The sequence below is a fragment of the Marmota monax genome, unplaced genomic scaffold (assembly GCF_021218885.2).
Source record: "Marmota monax isolate L192 unplaced genomic scaffold, Marmota_monax_Labrador192_F-V1.1 WCK01_AAM20220418_F8-fsc00106, whole genome shotgun sequence".
In the NCBI taxonomy this organism is placed as follows: Eukaryota; Metazoa; Chordata; class Mammalia; order Rodentia; family Sciuridae; genus Marmota; species Marmota monax.
Genome location: NW_026695218.1, coordinates 10,528,107 through 10,545,576, shown reverse-complemented (window position 1 = coordinate 10,545,576; position 17,470 = coordinate 10,528,107). Strand labels below are relative to the sequence as shown.

Below are 17,470 nucleotides of genomic sequence, written 5' to 3'. Positions count from 1 at the left end.
TTCATGGTTAGCTTTGCTTGAATGCCCCCTAGTAGATAAATCAAGGGACATCTACATCACTTAAGAGACTGATTAACAGCTCAGAACTCAAATGACAATGTGATAAGGTTTACTTTGGTTAACAAGCACCATTCACATACCTGTACATTTGGAACTGGGCATTCTTTCTTGAGAAGTTTGAATGAGAAGTAGGAAACTTGGTAAATATCCGGCCTTTTGTCAGGGTCTGGTTCCAACATATACCCTATGACAAACATATGTGAACTTATTTAATACCCTAATAGTTGTTACATTAGCTAGAGAACATAACTTTTCTACTACCAAAATTTTGATATTTTTAATTTTTATGTCTCATAAAAGTCAAACAGTACAACTAGCCCTTTTCCTAGAAAGGGAAACTAATTTTCCTAAAATATTTAATATCCACAAGAAAATAAACTCTCGGAATTTTAACAAGCTACCTGAAGTTCACATTCTATGCCATGCACAAGAGGGGTGCCAGCTCTGAATCTGAAAGTTACCACCTTCATGTTCTGATATCTAGGAAGTTATATGGTCTAGTGGCTGGCTTGCTTAGTTCACAGTTTCTTGTTAAACAAATGATTATTCATAATTATAATTATAACCAAAACCCAAAGATCATGAATTCACTACCTATTCTTGTGTTGGTGATATTAAGTACTTTCCAATTTAAGAGAAATTACAAAGTAACATATACATACATATATACATAGATCGATCAATCGATCTACTTTAATTGTGATCCATAGATCACTTTTCTATTTCCAGGTCCTTTAAGCTTCTGCCCTCTTGGAAGCTGGAAAAGCCCTCAGGAAAAGTCTTTGAGAAGACACAGATACACGAGTATATATCCCAACACTAGTGCAGGGCACTTCCTGCCTAAGTAAATAATGAATGGTTTGAACGCTAAGTTCAGAAAAAAAATCAGTGAGGTTATAGCTCTAGAAGGTCTAGCAGAAGAAGCAGAACAGAACACAGTCAGGGAGAAAGAAAAAGACAGTCCAGAAGAGAGAACAGTGTGAACAAAGGCAAACTTGGAGAAAGGCAAGAGAAAGATTCTCCTGCTGCATGGAAATAGGAGCCAAAATGACAGGGTAGAGAGATGGCTTGGAGGGTGGGACAGAACCAGAACATGAAAATCTTAAATGTCATGCTAAGAACTTGGGCCCCACTATGGGACCACTGGCAAGCAACTCAAATTTACTGAAAAAGGCATGAGAGGGTGACATTTTATAATAATCTTGTGACAAGGGTGCACTGGATAGCATAGAGAGGAGAGAAGCTGGTGGCCATTCTGCTAGAACAGGAGCTGACAGATCTGTATACACACCATGGTGACATGGATGAAAAGAAGAGAATCATTGAAAAGAATAGCAACTCTAAATATATATATATATAGATAGATAGATAGATAGATAGATAGATAGATAGATAATAAGAAGAATTAATGCAACATAGAAAACAACCAATTCTCTCTCTGTTGCTAGCCAGATCCAAAGACTATCTTAAACTTCACCCATCCAGTCTTGGCAATACCAACAAGAGAAACTGAAAAGAAGGGGACTCTCATATTGGGGGTAAAAAGAAAGGGAAGAGCTGGGCTTGGTGGCCTATGCCTGTAATCCCAGGGGCTCAGAGGCTGAGGTAGGAGGATCATGAGTTCAAAGCCAGCCTCAGCAATTTAGTGAGGCCCTAGGCAACTCAGCAAGATCCTGTCTCTAAATAAAATATAAAAAGGGCTGTGGATGTGGTTCAATGGTTAAGCACTCCAGGTTCAATATGCCTGGAGACCAAAAAAAGAAAGAAGAGAAAAAAAGGAGGGGCAAAAAAAAAAAAAAAAACAACAACAACAAATCAAATTTTATTTTTTTCCCCACATAAGAATTTTTATTTTTTTCCATTTTGAAGGTACATTCAAATTATACATAATGGTGGAATTCACTGTTGTATATTCATACCTGCACATAATATAACAATATAATTTGGTCAATGTCATTCCCTATCATCTCCCTTTTCCTTCCCTTCTATCCTTTCCCTGGTCCCTTTTCTCTAGTCTACTGATCTCCCTTTGAACAAATTGAATTTTAATCCTGTGATTGCAAGGTGATAATGGAATCTTCAAATAGTTTGCAAACTGAAATACGAGTTTGGGAAAGATGTCAGTGCTATCAATTTTTCTAAAGAATTGTTGCTTCCAAAATGAATTTAATGCATTCTACTGTCTATCAAGTAGAATAAAATTTTTTAAAAAATGAATTTAATGAAAAATATTAAAAAGAAAAAAATGCTACTTAAGTATCAAATTTGGCTATTTTCTCATATTTCCTTCTGATACTTTTTACATAGCTGCAATTCTAGTTTAGATATGATGCTTTACATCTAAAAACAATCTAACCATCATTAAATTAAACACCTCCCACTGTCATTAATAAATGGAAGAGGCTGGTGGATAAAACTGACACAATGCAATATAGAGTCACTTAAACTCTATAATTATTTTAACTTGAATAAGACCTCTACTTTTGTGACTTCGGTTTCCTCATGTGCATATTAGGGATAATTATACTTAAAATATTCAGGGTTTTAAGAATTAGAAGAGGTACAAATAGGTCCTCAACACATTTCAGATGCTCCACCTCTGTTGCTAATTTTGTTTTTTCCAATGTACCCTATCCAGGACCCAGTTTGAGTTGCTCAGGATTTATGATCCTTAATGGTTAAAACTCAGATGCTAAATGCCTGGACCAATGCGGAAAGATGATAAAAATCTCTAATTCTTTTGCATTTTAGCACAGGGTCTTATGCAAAGATTATTTATTCTACCATCTGGTTAATGGATGTTAGTACATACGCTTGCAATGATGATACAGAAAAGTAGGGAATCTTAGGACTATTTTAAACAAAGCATTGAGTTTAGATGCTTGTTTCAAAAATCCTGTGATTAACCTAAAATGAAAGGAAAAACCTAGTTCTATGAAGTTATACAGTCTTAATTATGTATTCATTCCAGCCAATGCACTGCAATCATTTTCATTTGAGTTGCTTCCAGTTTTGCAAAGATGAATTTCTTATCATTTGATATGAGTCAGCTGGACTCCTTTGGAACCAAAGCTTTCATACAGACTGCAACAGGACCCAGGAGTAGTGTGCTGTTCAAAGCACAATTAGGATTTCTGCTTATGGCTGGCTCAGGTGTGAAATAGAGCTTAGATTTCCAGCAAAAAGACCCACCACTCTAACTAGACACTGTTAAACTTTCTATGTGTTCCCAGCTATTATTAACTGATTAAAAAAAAAAAAAAAATCTTTGCATCCAACCCATCTTCTCCTAGAAACCAATCTCTTTATCTTCCAATTTATTCCTAGTGGTTAGAAATAAAAATGTGAAACTAGAAACTTGAAATACTTACTAATAAGGCAGTGCATGTCTTGAGAATATCGAGAGTTATCAGGAATTGTGAAGTTTCCATCACAAATTGCCACCTGACTCTCCCCAAATGGCAAAGTGAAATAGCATAATTTATACAACAAACATCCCAGGGCCTAAAAAAAAAAAAAAAAAAGAAAGCAGATTGCTATTAGTGGTTTATTTACCATAATTGCAAGTGGATCTAATCAAAGATACTGGCACCATCCATACAAAAACTATATATTATTATTCTATTAGAAAATTAAATTTAGAACTCAATGTGGCTATTTAGCAGCCAAATTACATTATTTCTACCAATATTACCAAATTCTGCTCTAGTAAAGAACAGATATATTTCCTATTTTGCTCTTAAGAACCAGAAAAATGTAAGTGAAAACCATGTGAATAATTATCAAAGAAGTAGGTCTAAAGTGATTTTCTTTTCATGTTCCAAGAAGCAGTGGCTAGTCCCCTCACATCATGAACCGCTCCAGGGGAGAAGGAGACAATGGTATGGTACAGGTGCTACCGTGCTATACCACTGTATGCATTAATCTTGGGAGTTTACAGCCAATGACTAATGATATCTGGGGTGTGGATAGGTTAGTTGACACCTACCCAAATGTCTGCCTTCGTAGTGATGATTTTTCCACTGTACAAGTTGACCATTTCTGGTGCTCGATAGGACAGCGTTGTGTATCTACAATCAAAAGATTCATTTTTTGTTAAATATATCAATGCTAAAATTATAAACCAGGAGGAGCAGAATTTTTTTTTTACATTAATAGAACCTAATTCCCTGGGAGCAATTTGCAGAAGAGACTATGAAATATCAGTGCAGATAAAATGAAAGGCTGTCCTCAGTACAATGATATCATCACACTGTGGCCCTAAGCAGCAGACCTCCTAATCTAAGAACATTGGGGGGGTGGGGCCAGAACAAGTGCACTAGGTAAGCCCTAACAGCAACTTTTCTTGCATCCTGAAATAACAAAATCTTCTCCCATGAATCCTTGTTGTCTGATACTGTATTGAGCTTATTTGTTTTTTTAAAAATAGAAAACCCTTTAAATGTGACTCAACAGAGATGCAGCACTGACTGGGATATTTTGGAGAACAACAGACAGTGGGCCCCAGCTGGGGTGGGGTGGATGGGGTCAAGAACCCTTGATCTCTGCTCCTGGAACAAGACTGAAGTAACAGTGTTCTTATCTCTGGCTTAAGAGTAACATAAGCACACCCTCACAGTGAGCATTTGGTACTACCATGTATGTGATTTGTGCTGTTTAAATCTCTAGATTCCAGATGGGACTGGTTTAAGTGTCCACCAGGGCCTTACACTAGAAGTTGTCTTGCCCCAGGCCTGGTTACCTGGGGTGATGCATGAAAGGGGAGTGAGGATCTGATTTAGGCATGCATGCTAGATAGGTCAGGCTCTAACTGGACCCACAAATTTAAAGCTATTTCTCATGGAAGTCAGTGATTCAGTGTCTGTAGAGACTTCAATAGCCCCACTCATCATTAATTCCACTGGGCTGTGGGTGAGCTCCTCATGAGCAGGAAGGAAGCAGAGTTCAGTAAAAAGGGTTCAGTTAAAAAGCACATCTGTCTGACAGTGTCACATTAGTTGTGATAACACTCGGAAATATCAAAGTACTTTCATGGTGTGTGTATCACTTAATTTTTTATGGGCATGTGATGTCATAAATCAAAATATACATATTATAGGACCACTGAAAAGTGTTACAAGATTCCTTCATTTTACTCTACTGATCCACGCCTGTGAATCCCTCCTCATCCTTCTCTTAAAATCAAACCACCCAAATGGTGAACAGAATACGCTGAGATGAAGGATAACTGACTGGTACCATTTTCTTCCCATTCTGACCATCTCATTCACAAGCTACAAGTAAAGTTACTTATCTGATAATGGACAAACTTCCAAGAAAGGAGGAAAAGCTTACTTCTTAATCTCATCTTCCACTGCATTAACTCCTTCAGTTTGTGGATTCTGGAATTTGTTGGTGGCACTGCCAAAGTCACACAGGACATAGTGGCCTCTGTCATGCAAGAGGATATTTTCAACCTGAAAAACATTCCCCAAAATCCCATTTCAAGATATTGTTTAGTACTGCATTTGAAAATGTGCTTTTACAGTCACATAAATAAAATATTTTATTTCTGGCAACCTTGTTAGTGTGTACAGGTAAGTTATTCCCCATGGAGCATCTCAACAGGGGCCATCCCAAGTGGAACAAAATGAGAGGCACAGAAAGGGCAAAGAGGGAACTCCACAGTGGGGGAAGCCAGAGTTCCATTTTTCCAAATTTCCAGTCACGTTTCTCACCTCTGCAGAGATCTCATACGTTTGAGCTCTTACTCTTCTTTCATTCTGGAATGCTCTCCATGATTCCCCACCTTCCTATCCAATTACTAAATTATCAGTTGTCTTTCTTTTTTTTTTTAATATTTATTTATTTATTTATTTATTTTTAGTTCTCGGCGGACACAACATCTTTGTATGTGGTGCTGAGGATCGAACCCAGGCCGCACGCATGCCAGGCGAGCGTGCTACCGCTTGAGCCACATCCCCAGCCCAATCAGTTGTCTTTCAAACCCAAGTTCAAAGATAACTTCCTTTTTGAATTTCCCCCCCATTCAGACAAATGTCACTCCTTCCTTATTTTCCTTCAGTACCTCATTCTCCCACGATGTCAATTACTTCACCTGGACATTTAATAATGTCTTTAAAAATCAATCAATCAATCAATGTCTTTACTAGGTTAGGATTTTCAGAATTGGTATTTTTTATATTTTAATTACTTCTCAAAGTAATAAAATGCCTAATGGTAAGTGGGAGTTTCCCTGTTAAAATATTACCATCCTGTATTTTTGTTTTTCTATAAATGAAATATTTGGGCAGTGAGGAGTTCTAAGTTAGCATGGAATTTATAAGAACCAAAACCTAGAGAAATCCCAGGTATCAAAGGCCTCTTTCTATGAAAACAACTCCAAAATAGAGGGCACTGTGTTCTCAAGATGAATTCCTGGTGTAGGAAAACTGAGCTGACTGGTGTGCTGGAGGACAGACCTGGCTATGCGTGGGCAGTAAAATGGCAGCCAAAAAATCTTGTTAGGCCAGTAAGACTGTAGTCTCCATTGTCTTTTGTCTTCAGCCTTCCAAAGACTGATCACCTTTGGAAAACAAAGGCAAGAGTAGACTATAAGCTCCTTAAAGACAAGCATCACCTCTTAATCATATTTGTCGTCTTCTCTACCCAGTACCTACACATAGGTATAGTATATGCTTAGTATAGAAAATGTTTGTTGAATGGAGTAAGCCAAAAACCAGAATTACACATAACACTGTTTGTATGCATGTGCACATGCACACATGTGTGCACTAGTGCTGTGTACGCACTGGTCTGTTAGAAGAAGTAGAAGTCACCAAAAACCCAGATCCTACCACTACTACTAGTTCTTTTAAAATATCTGGGCAATTATGGTAATCTTACACTTGTTTCTCAATTTTCTTTTAATTCTTATCAACATTAAATTAAGTACATTTTTTAGTCTATATCTGTTAATTCCAATTATTTTAAGTCTGTGCTGCAAACTGATTCTGCAATTTATTATTTCTTATTCCTACTGAACTTCACTCATGGTATCACTGTTGTGAGCAGTTTTTTGTTGTTAACTTACATTCCTTAGAATGTCATCTGTAGGAAGTCTTTGAGACCCCTGGGTTTAAGGTGTACTATTCTGCCAGAGAGGACAAGAAGGATAGTGCTGGTGTACCTGGGGACACTACTAACCTACATTTGCTTGATTCTAAAATTTTGATCTTGGCATTAGCCACAGAAGCAGTGAACAAAGCCCATAAACCTCTACAGATACACTCTTATGATAAAGAATTCATAATCACATAACTGAATTAAGAATAACTTGGACATATTTGTTCCCTTGAATTAAGATGGAGGCAGACAAATATTTCTGCTGCCTATAGCTTTTTATAAAGCTCATCTGTTTATTTTATTTACACAAAAAGAAACAGGCTATACTGAGCATGTACTTATTTTAGGAATCTAAAATAGTTCCAACAAAGCAATAATAATGTTTTCAATTTAATTTAGAAGTTATAAAGTAATAGTCACAATTTAATGAGCTTTTACTATTGCCAGTACTACTGTATTTGGCACATGGATTATTCCACTAAATCCTCATAATAACAATGTTATTATTATTACCATATTGTAGATGGAGAACGTAAGACACTTAAGTCACTTCTAAATGTCATGCAGCAAATATATGGTATAGCTGGGAATTGCTCAAAGCAAACTAACTGTGGATGTGGACAATTAGATTTCTACTAGTGCAAGAAGCAGGTCAAAATAAGAGTGATCACTCAAGGCCCCACACTGACTCTCCAACTATGGTAATGGTTGTGATGACTTTACACTTGCCCAGTACTTTGGTCTGGGCTTAAGAGTCCAGAAAATGCTCCAACCATAGAATCTAGTCAATGAGGAGCCAAGTGTCTAAACACTAGCCAGGTTTGCTCAAGGTCTCCCAAGGATTCCTTATATTACCTATTTTTTCTGTTATTTAATTGCTCTCTCTTCAGTCAAATCCCAGGTATTTCTCAAGACCTTGCTCAAGTCATAACTTCTCAGAAAAACCTTCCATAACTTCCCTACAAAATCTACAGAATTTAGTGTCTACAGGAGGAGTCATAAAGGCCTTTGGGCAAAGCAAGCCATGCCCATTGGTTACTTATTCTGTAGTCTATGGCTGCTTTTGTCTGACAGCAGAGTTTAACACTTAAAACAGAGACTGTACGGCTGACAAGCTTGAGATATTTACTATCCAGCCCTCTGCAGAAGTTTGCCAACTTTGGTCTATAATGAACACTCAATCATCATTTAGAATTCTTTTGTGGACTGGTATTTAATTTCTTACAAATTATGCTTACTTTCCCAAATAGAGCACAAAACCTTTGAAGCCAGGACATTATACTATACCCATGAATGCTCCACAGTGTCTAATCCAGTACTGTTCTCACACCACAGACCCTTAAATGGTGCTGATAACATCACTTACTCAGCGTCATTGAGCAACAGTCTCCTCCCTGGGCCTTACTGCTCATGTGAAACCAAGCCTCTCCCATTCTATGAGTGTACTCCCTTTCTGAGTCGACTTCTATACTTCTAATGCTGGGATGTACATCTAGAAAACTGGAAAATTAATTCACAGTAAAGCACTAAGAAGGCAGTTGGAGGGACTATAAAACTGCTGTTGTGGGAGGTAGGAAGACTAAGTAGACAAAAAATAAAAAGGAGGCAGACTTGTCCTGATAAGGACAGCAATTGCTGCTCTGGTGCTTTGCGCATTTATGAGAGGATCAAATGAGATTATAAAGGTGAAATCTCTTGGCAGTGGCCACCTTAGCAAGTGGTACAATTTCCACCCATTCTCAATGTGTCCTTTAACTTGTGCTCATTTGGAAACCTCCAAGGTCAACCAATATCACACTAAAACACTCCACAGAGAGCATGGTATATGGTAGCAACACTGGGATTAGGCAGAAAAAACACCTCAAGGATTATTTTTGAGGTTGACCTTGATCAAATGTTTAACCCTTTTTTGAGTGTGTTTCTCATCTGCAACATTAAGCTGATAATATTTGTTGTTACAAAGCAACTTAGAAAACGAATGTGAAAGTAAACCACAAATCTCCTCATATAAATATAAGACATTGCTTCCATTCATTTATGAAAGAAATGTGTTTGAATTCCTACTGCAATGCCAAGTACTTTTCTAGGTTTCAGGAAAAACGTGATGAACAAAAGAAAGGCCAACCTCTCATGGGGTTTACTGTCCAGCTGGGGATAATAAGAAATTAATTATAATTGTCTGGTAGTGGCAAATGTTATTTAAAAATTCTAGCAGGCTAAATCTATATAAGGTGAAGAGGGATGTTACTTTAAATAGCAGTTAGGGGACGGTCTCTCTGATGAAGGAAGCAGAGACATGAATAAAGAAGGAGCAGCCATGAACCATCTGACTGAAGAACATTCTGAGCAAAAACCAGTTAGCACCAAGAACCTGATATGGAGGCATGGAGACAGGCCAGTGACAGTGGACTAGCATTGTATTTAGCCTTGGTAGGGGGGGAGGGGGCGTTGAAAACATGGGATAGGTCTATTATCAGCCAGTGCATGGGAAGTTCAGACCGGTGAAAGAGAAAAGAAGAGAGGACCAGAGAAGTAGACAAAGGGAAGTGAGAAGGGTCACTTAGGAGGATAAAGTATTTTTAAGAGGTCAAGAGCACAAACACATAGCCATTTTAGGAAAGTCAGTTTAGTCAAAGTTGAGGAAAAATAAGAGAAAGAAAGTTGGGCATGGGTGCACGCCTGAATCTTAGTGAGGAGGATCCCAAGTTCAAGGGCAGCCTCAGCAATTTAGCAATGCCCTAACCAACTTAGTGACACCCTGTCTCAAAACCAAAAAAAAAAACCTTAAAAAGTGACAGGGGACTGGGGATATAGCTCAGGGGTAAAGTGGTAGAGCACTCCTGGGTTCAAATGAGAACAGGTGCAAATGGTCCAGGTGTGAGGTGAGTAAGGCTGGGTACAGGGTAAGATATATAGTGTAGCTATGGAAAGGGGTAGATGGTGAGGTAAACCACCAAGCGATGTTCATACACTATCTGCCAAACACATCAGAGAACATGCATAGTAATGTCATTTTGGCAAAACCACTTAAGATGTAAGCCAAAGATTTGTTACCACTGCTTATAATCTTCAAATATTTCAGTTCTTTGAGAGATCAATTTTGTCAAACCTTACTTCCCAACCTATGAGCTATTAAAGCTGTCACTCTCAAATTCTGCACATAGTTTTAGCTAAAACATCTAGAAAGCCACCACTAGTGACTTCATCATGTTCTCCCAAATGGGTACAGCACTGAGGCACTGTAGAGAATTTATTACAACTAGGAAACTTGGATGAACACAGGCCTTCAAACCTGTACTTCCAAAAATGGGACAAGTATATTCATCCTATTTTACTTGATGAGTCTTCTGACAAAAAAAGGGAGATATCTGTGACTTCAACCTGAATACACTCATTAAAGCTTTAACCTTTTTCCCCTTTTGTATGTGCATGGGCAATCAGCACAGTAGAAGACAACAAAACAAATAAAAAGCCAGAAATGGGAATGAAGAACCCTGGATTTTGCTCTGGTATGATCCCTTAAATAGCTGAACTGGGCAACCATAAACTCTGTAGTAAAGTTTCTTCATTGGGAAAAGGCGAGGACTGATTTAAGTGACCTCCCCACATCTATGACCCATGACCTACAATATTGATCTTTATATTTCCTCAGAGAAATGGGGGAAATAATGAAAGGATTACAATTACTTGTTTGAGGAGAGCTCTTCTACAGAACAGTACTTCCGTTAAGGTTATTTTTAGAACATAAGCTGCTTAAGGATAGGAACCGCTTTCAGTGTATGTCCTATATGTAACAGGAAAGGAAGAGTGCACCTGTGGTCTTTCCTCTGTTCTGCATATGAATGAGCAGACCCACATCTGGGGTGGCCCTGGCTCACCAAGGTCCAAATAAGGCCTACCCTGTGCCTTTTCTGGTGTCCCATTAGCTTGTACTCAGAGTGGCACCTGCTCCCCAGATGGAAATCCTGCTCACAGAGCAGGAACCAATCCTTTCTCTGGCCAACATAATAAAGAACTTAGGGCTGGGGTTGTGGCTCAGTGGCAGAGAGTTTGCCTCGCACATGTGAGGCAATGGGTTCAATCCTCAGCACCACATAAAAATGAATAAACAAAATAAAGATATTGTGTCCATGTATAACTAAAAAATACTAAAAAAAAAAAAAAAGAAGAAGAAGAAGAACTTAGCACTGGCTACCACCAGGACTGCAGTGGCTGTTTCTAGCAGTGTCACGGAACTCAGAGTGACCAAGGCTCTATGATACAACACGAGCCAGGGAAACAAGAGGTACATGGAAACATTTCACTCAGAACTTTGGAAGCTGGGGATGCAGAAGGCAAATATGACTGTCCACCAGGCACATACTAATAGAAAGCAACAGAGTATCTAGTTTAAATGTAAGAACAACCAGAATTTCTCTGCAATAGATCCAGTCAAGGGCTCCTCTCAGTCCTTGCTTTTGCTCCCTGTATCCACGGCAGGGAGGACAGAGAACACTTAGTCTTCTGAACCATGGCAGGCAAACCATTAGCACTCCTGACAGTCTTCAATATTGATTAAAATACAACCAAAGCCCCCGCGGCTCAGGAGGCTGAGGCAGGAGGATCACAAGTTTTCAAAGCCAACCTTAAGCAACTTAGCAAGACCCTGTCTCTAAATAAATAATAAAAGACAGGCTGGGGATGTGGATCAATGGTTAAGAGCCCCTGGATTAAATCCCCAGTACTAAAACAAACTAACAAACAAACAAAAATAAACAATTATCACAAAGCCTAATACCACATTTCTATGCTTCTCTTCTGAGATTCCAGGGTAAAGTCTGGGAAACAGTGTGGCAACTTCTCACTCCTGCTACTGCCTTGCCCTCTAATTCCAGTGAAATGTTTTGTGAGCTGCTCACTCAGTAAAAGAAGAGTCTGGCACCCTGCTATCTTAGCCCTTCCACTGACCTATTCTGTATCCCCAGGCAAGACCACCACCTAAAAGTAGTACAGCATGCTCTAGGGCATTATTCTCCGGCAAATACATCAACCCAATGTATATTATCATCTCCTGGAATGAAATGATTATCATTTAGAATTTAATCTAAAATAGCAGGCACAGTGGCGCATGCCTGTAATCCCAGTGGCTCAGGAGGCTGAGACAGGAGGATTGTGAGTTCAATGCCAGACTCAGCAAAAGTGAGACACTAAGCACCTAACAAGACCCTGTCTCTAAATAAAATACAAAACAGGGCTGGGGATATATCTCAGTGGTTGAGTGCCCCTGAGTTCAATTCCTGGTTATCCATCCCCCAAAACAAGTTAAAATAAAGGTGAACTTTGGTTTAAAAAAAAGCAATATACTCTAAGTGGTTCCCCTGTTGCCATCTCTGCCTCCTCCCTTGTTCTCACCTGTCAGAACACAGTAAATTAGATAGGGCTGAAAATGTTGCATGGAGGAAGCTGCCTATGTTCATCTCTCAGAGCATCTATAAATCTGTTGGTATCAGTCACACAGTGTTAAAGAATCTGACAAATAGGAAATCTGACATTGTATCATGTACTGAAATATTTTACTGTATCCATAAATATGTTCAATTATTATGACAATTAAAAATAAAAAATATTTTTAAAATATGAAATCTAGGGCTGGGGTTATAGCTTAGTGGAAGTGTGCTTGCCTAGCATGTGTGAGGCACTGGGTTCGATTATCAGCACCACATACTAATAAATAAAATAAAGGTCCATCAACAACTAAAAAATATTTTTAAACAATATGAAATCCAACCCCATTTGACAGGGGTATGGGGCCAAAAAGAGGCCCAAAATCACAAGGGCCATAGAAACAGTGTCTGCCAGCCACACTTCTCCCCTATTTTCATGTCCCTCACAAACTCTTCTCCAAAGTGAGTGGCAGAGAGAGGGGTCAGGTCCTTAAATTTTGGTATCACTTCTTATTTAGAAACGCATGTGTTTGGATTTGGAATAGCCCCTCAAAGGCCTTGTGTTAAACGACCAGCCCCTAGGCTGGTGTTCCTGGGAAGTGATGGAAACTTTAAGAGGTGAGACCTAGTAGAGGTCTCTAAGTCTTCAGTGGTGTGTCTTCATGAAAGGGATTATGGGACCCAGTCCCTTCCACTTTCTGGTTTTTGCTCCCTGGTCATAAAATGAAAGATTTTTCTCTGCAACACATATTTTTTTTTCCTTCTAGGGTCAAGGATCAAACCTAGGGACTTACATGTGGAAGGCAAGTGCTCTGCCAATGAGCTAAATTTCCAACCCTTTTGCTATAATGTGTTGCCTTACCATATGCCCCAAAGCAATAGGGCAATCAATCATGGACTGGAACCTCTAAAACCGTGAGCCAAAATAAAACTTTTCTATCTATAAACTGATTATATCACATATTGTTATAGTAACATAAGGCTGACTAACACACATGCTCACAGGATTTAACCAAGAATTTCACTAACTGGTAAAGGCAACTAGGAAAAAACATACATTTATCTATGTATTTTTTCCATATTTTTATTTGTGCATTATAATTATACATTGTGGTGAGATTCTCTGTCACATCTTCATATAATAATTTAATTTGGTCAATCTCATCCCCCAGTATTTCCCCTTTCCCTTCCCTCCTGCTGGGCCCTTTCCTCTACTCTATTGGTCTCCCTTTCATTTTCATGAGACATCCCCCTGCCCACTACTTTATTTTCTTTTTTCCTCTCTAGCTTTTAATATGAGAGAAAACATAGGATCCTTGACTTCTGAATTTGGCTTATTTCTCTCTTTTTTTAATTTTTATTTTTTAAGTTGTAGATGGACATAGTTTTAATTATTTATTTATTTATATGCAGTACTGAGAGTCAAACCCAGTGCCTCACACGTGAGAGGCAACCGCTCTACCACTGAGCCACAACCCCAGCCCTGGCTTATTTCTCTTAACACAGTATTCTCAAGTTCCAGCCACTTTCCTACAAATGACATAATTTCATTCTTCTTTATGACTGAATAAACTCCATTGTGTGTGTGTGTGTGTGTGTGTGTAAGATTTTCTTTATCCATTCATCCACTGACAGACACCTAAGCTAGTTTCACAGTTTGGCTATTGTGAATTGTGCTGCCATACACATGAGTAGGCATGCATCACTATAATATGATGACTTTAATTCTTTAGGATAAATATAAAGGAGTGGTATAGCTGGATCATATGATGGTTTCATGTCTACTCTTTTGAGGAACCTCCATACTGATTTGCACAGTGATTATACTAATTTGCCCGCCAATAGTGTAAAAGTGTTTCTTTTTCTCCATATCCTCTCCAGCATTTATTATTGTTTATATTCTTGATGACTGCCATTCTGACTGGTATGAGATAAAATCTTAAGTAGGGTTTTGATTTGTATTTTTTGGCTTAGAATTGCTTTGGCTATTCTGGGTCTTTAATTCTTCCAAATGAATTTTAGGACTGGTTTTTATAGTTCTGTGGTATTCAGCTGAGAATTCTGCTGAATCTATGTATCGCTTTTGGTAATACACCATTGTAACAATATTAATTCTGCCTCCTAATGAACATGGGAGGTTTTCCTATCTTCTAGTGTCTTCTTCAATTTCTTTCTTCACTGTTCTATAGTTTTCATAGTAGAGGTCTTTCACCTCCTTGGTTAGATTCCTAGGTATTTTATTTTTTGGAGGCTACTCTATTATATGGGATTGTTTTCCTGTTTTGCTTTTCATCGTTAGTGTATGGGAAAGCCACTGATTTTTGTATGTTGATTTTGAAACTTGTTACTTTGCTGAGTTTGTTAATTAGCTCTATAAGTCTTCTGGTGGGGCTTTCAGGAGTCAACACATGACCTGCAGTGAGACTAACCTGGTATGCAACTAGCCATGTACCAGATCTTGCCTAACTCCACAACTCCATACACCTTGGTTACTGCCTTCTATATATAGTCCTCTGACTCTACTCTCTACCTAGAATGTTTCTGACCTATTGTTTCTGACCACTCAAATCCCACCAATCCTTTGAAATCTGACTTTTCCAGAAAATTACAATCACTACTCCTGTTCCTGCTATCTGATCACATATGCTCCTCTATTTATCATTTTCTTCTATAGATTTTTGCATTTTACCTCTTCCTATTTCAAGCCTAAATATTTCATTTATATCTTCTCACCAACAGTACTTGAAACATCTTGTGGGTAGGAATGTAGTATACCATCCCCACAATATTACATACTTGTAGTAGGCTCGTAATAAATATTCACTAAGATGCAGTCTCCTTTTTTCCCTTAGGCCGAGGAGGCTGACTGTGGGAAGAGGTATACTGGAGAAAGCTAAGGCTTTTGGAGTTTTTAACTATCTTCCTGTACGCTACCTGCTTTAATACAGGAATGCCTATATATACTACTTCACAATTACCAGGATGGGTAAAATAAAAAAGGATAGTAACAATTGTAGGTAAGAGTGAGGACAAATTGGAAATATTATACATTGCTGATGAATGTGAAACAGAGTGTCCACTTTGGAAAACAATTTGAAGGTTCCTCAAAAAGGTAAAACACAGAGTCACCATATGATAAATACCTCAAGATAAATACCTATAAGACTTCAAAATAGGTCGCACAAAAACTGGCAGGCAATGTTCATTGCAGCATTATTTATAGTAATCAAAAAATGAAAACTCAAATGTCCACCAATGAATGAATGGATAAACAAAATGTATTAGATGCTTACAATGAATGTTATATGGCTAGAAATGAACTACTAATACATAGTACAACAGGGGAACCTTCAAAACATACTAAGTGAAAGAAATCAGATATAAGTAGTGACATATTATACGATTCTATGTAGATGAAATGCCCAGAAGATAAAAAAATATAGAGACACAGAAAGTAGATTTAGTGGTGGGCAGGGGCTAATGCAAGGGAAGGGAATGAGGAATGATTATTATTGGATATAGAATTTCCTTGGGGGATGATGCAATATTCTAGAATTACATAATGATAAGTTTGTACAGTCTTATAGTAAAAAATGATAAATTGTGTATTTTAAAAGGTGAATTTTATGGCATGTGAATATTTACTACGAGCCTACTACAATTACAATCACATCTCTAATTGTTAAAAAGAAAAAGAAAGAAAAAAAAGACAGGCAAGTATGCTACAATGATCCTCAAGTTTTCAAATATACAAAAACCACCTGGGTTGCTTATTAAGATATGAATTCCTGGGACTCCCTGGCATCACCACCAAAGTTCTAACCTAATTCGGGGTGAAACCTAGCAGTCTATATTAACACAGGATGGGACACTGATGCAATTTATTAGCTATGAAGCATGTTTCTTGAAACACAAGTATAATGAAAAGAAATTGTAATTTAGAATCAGAAGAGCTGGGTTCAAATTCTGGTATTACTTCTTCCTAATCATACAATTCTAAGCAAATCACATAACATTTCTGCTATTTTGGTTTCTTCAACTCTAAAATGTAATAAAAAATGTCTCCCTCTACAGAGACAGTACATATAAACTATAATAGAATACATGGCACACAGTTGGCATTCAATAAATGCTAAGTTGAAACCTAATTGGGTGCCAATTCCATTCAACAAACATTATCAAGTGACTATAATATGAAAGGCACAATGCAAGCTGATGGTAATGAGTAGGACCAAATTTTAAAATAATGGATTTTGTAAAATATGAAATAGACTTCTTTTTATAACTTTATTTTATTTATTTTCTTTTGTATGGGGTGCTGAGGATTGAACCCAGTGCCTCACACATAGTAGGCAAGCACTGAACCACTGAGCTACAATCCCTGCCCTGAAATAGACTTTTGAAACCAAGTATCATTGTTTACAAACTATTTTAATTAATATATTACTTTTCATGACCCTGGAAAAATGAATTTGGGAGTATAGCAAAAAACAAACAAATAAACAACAACAACAATAAAAAACACCACAGGTCAGGCATTTGATAATTATAAAGAATTTCTGAAGGTTACTCATAAAATTGATACTTGTGGGGCTGGGGATGTGGCTCAAGCGGTAGTGCGCTCACCTGGCATGCACGGGGCACTGGGTTCGATCCTCAACACCACATAAAAATAAAATAAAGATGTTGTGTCCGCTGAAAACTAAAAAATAAATATTAAAAAAAATTCTCTCTCTCTCTCTCTCTCTCTCTCTTTAAAAAAAATTGATACTTGTACTGTAGTTTTTCCTTTGTATTTTCTCTTTCTAAGTAGAACATAAGCTTAGAATTAGGGACCATGCCTTAAACTTCTTTTACATCCCCTAAATATCTATTCCAGATAA

The 17,470-nt window shown here is 37.8% G+C and overlaps 1 protein-coding gene across 13 annotated transcripts in view; it reads right to left on the bottom strand.

The window, feature by feature from the left end:
• The window catches only part of Aak1 (AP2 associated kinase 1), a 174,910-nt gene that overhangs the window by 61,239 nt on the left and 96,201 nt on the right, over window positions 1–17,470 (bottom strand). For all 13 annotated transcript variants that reach the window (XM_046432278.2, XM_046432277.2, XM_046432276.2 and 10 more), the window contains exons 6-9: window positions 5,395–5,516; window positions 4,049–4,130; window positions 3,432–3,564; window positions 141–244 (exon numbers count right to left, since the gene is read on the bottom strand). In XM_046432278.2, coding sequence (XP_046288234.1) covers window positions 141–244; window positions 3,432–3,564; window positions 4,049–4,130; window positions 5,395–5,516 — 441 coding nt within the window. The remainder of the gene's footprint in view (window positions 1–140; window positions 245–3,431; window positions 3,565–4,048; window positions 4,131–5,394; window positions 5,517–17,470) is intronic.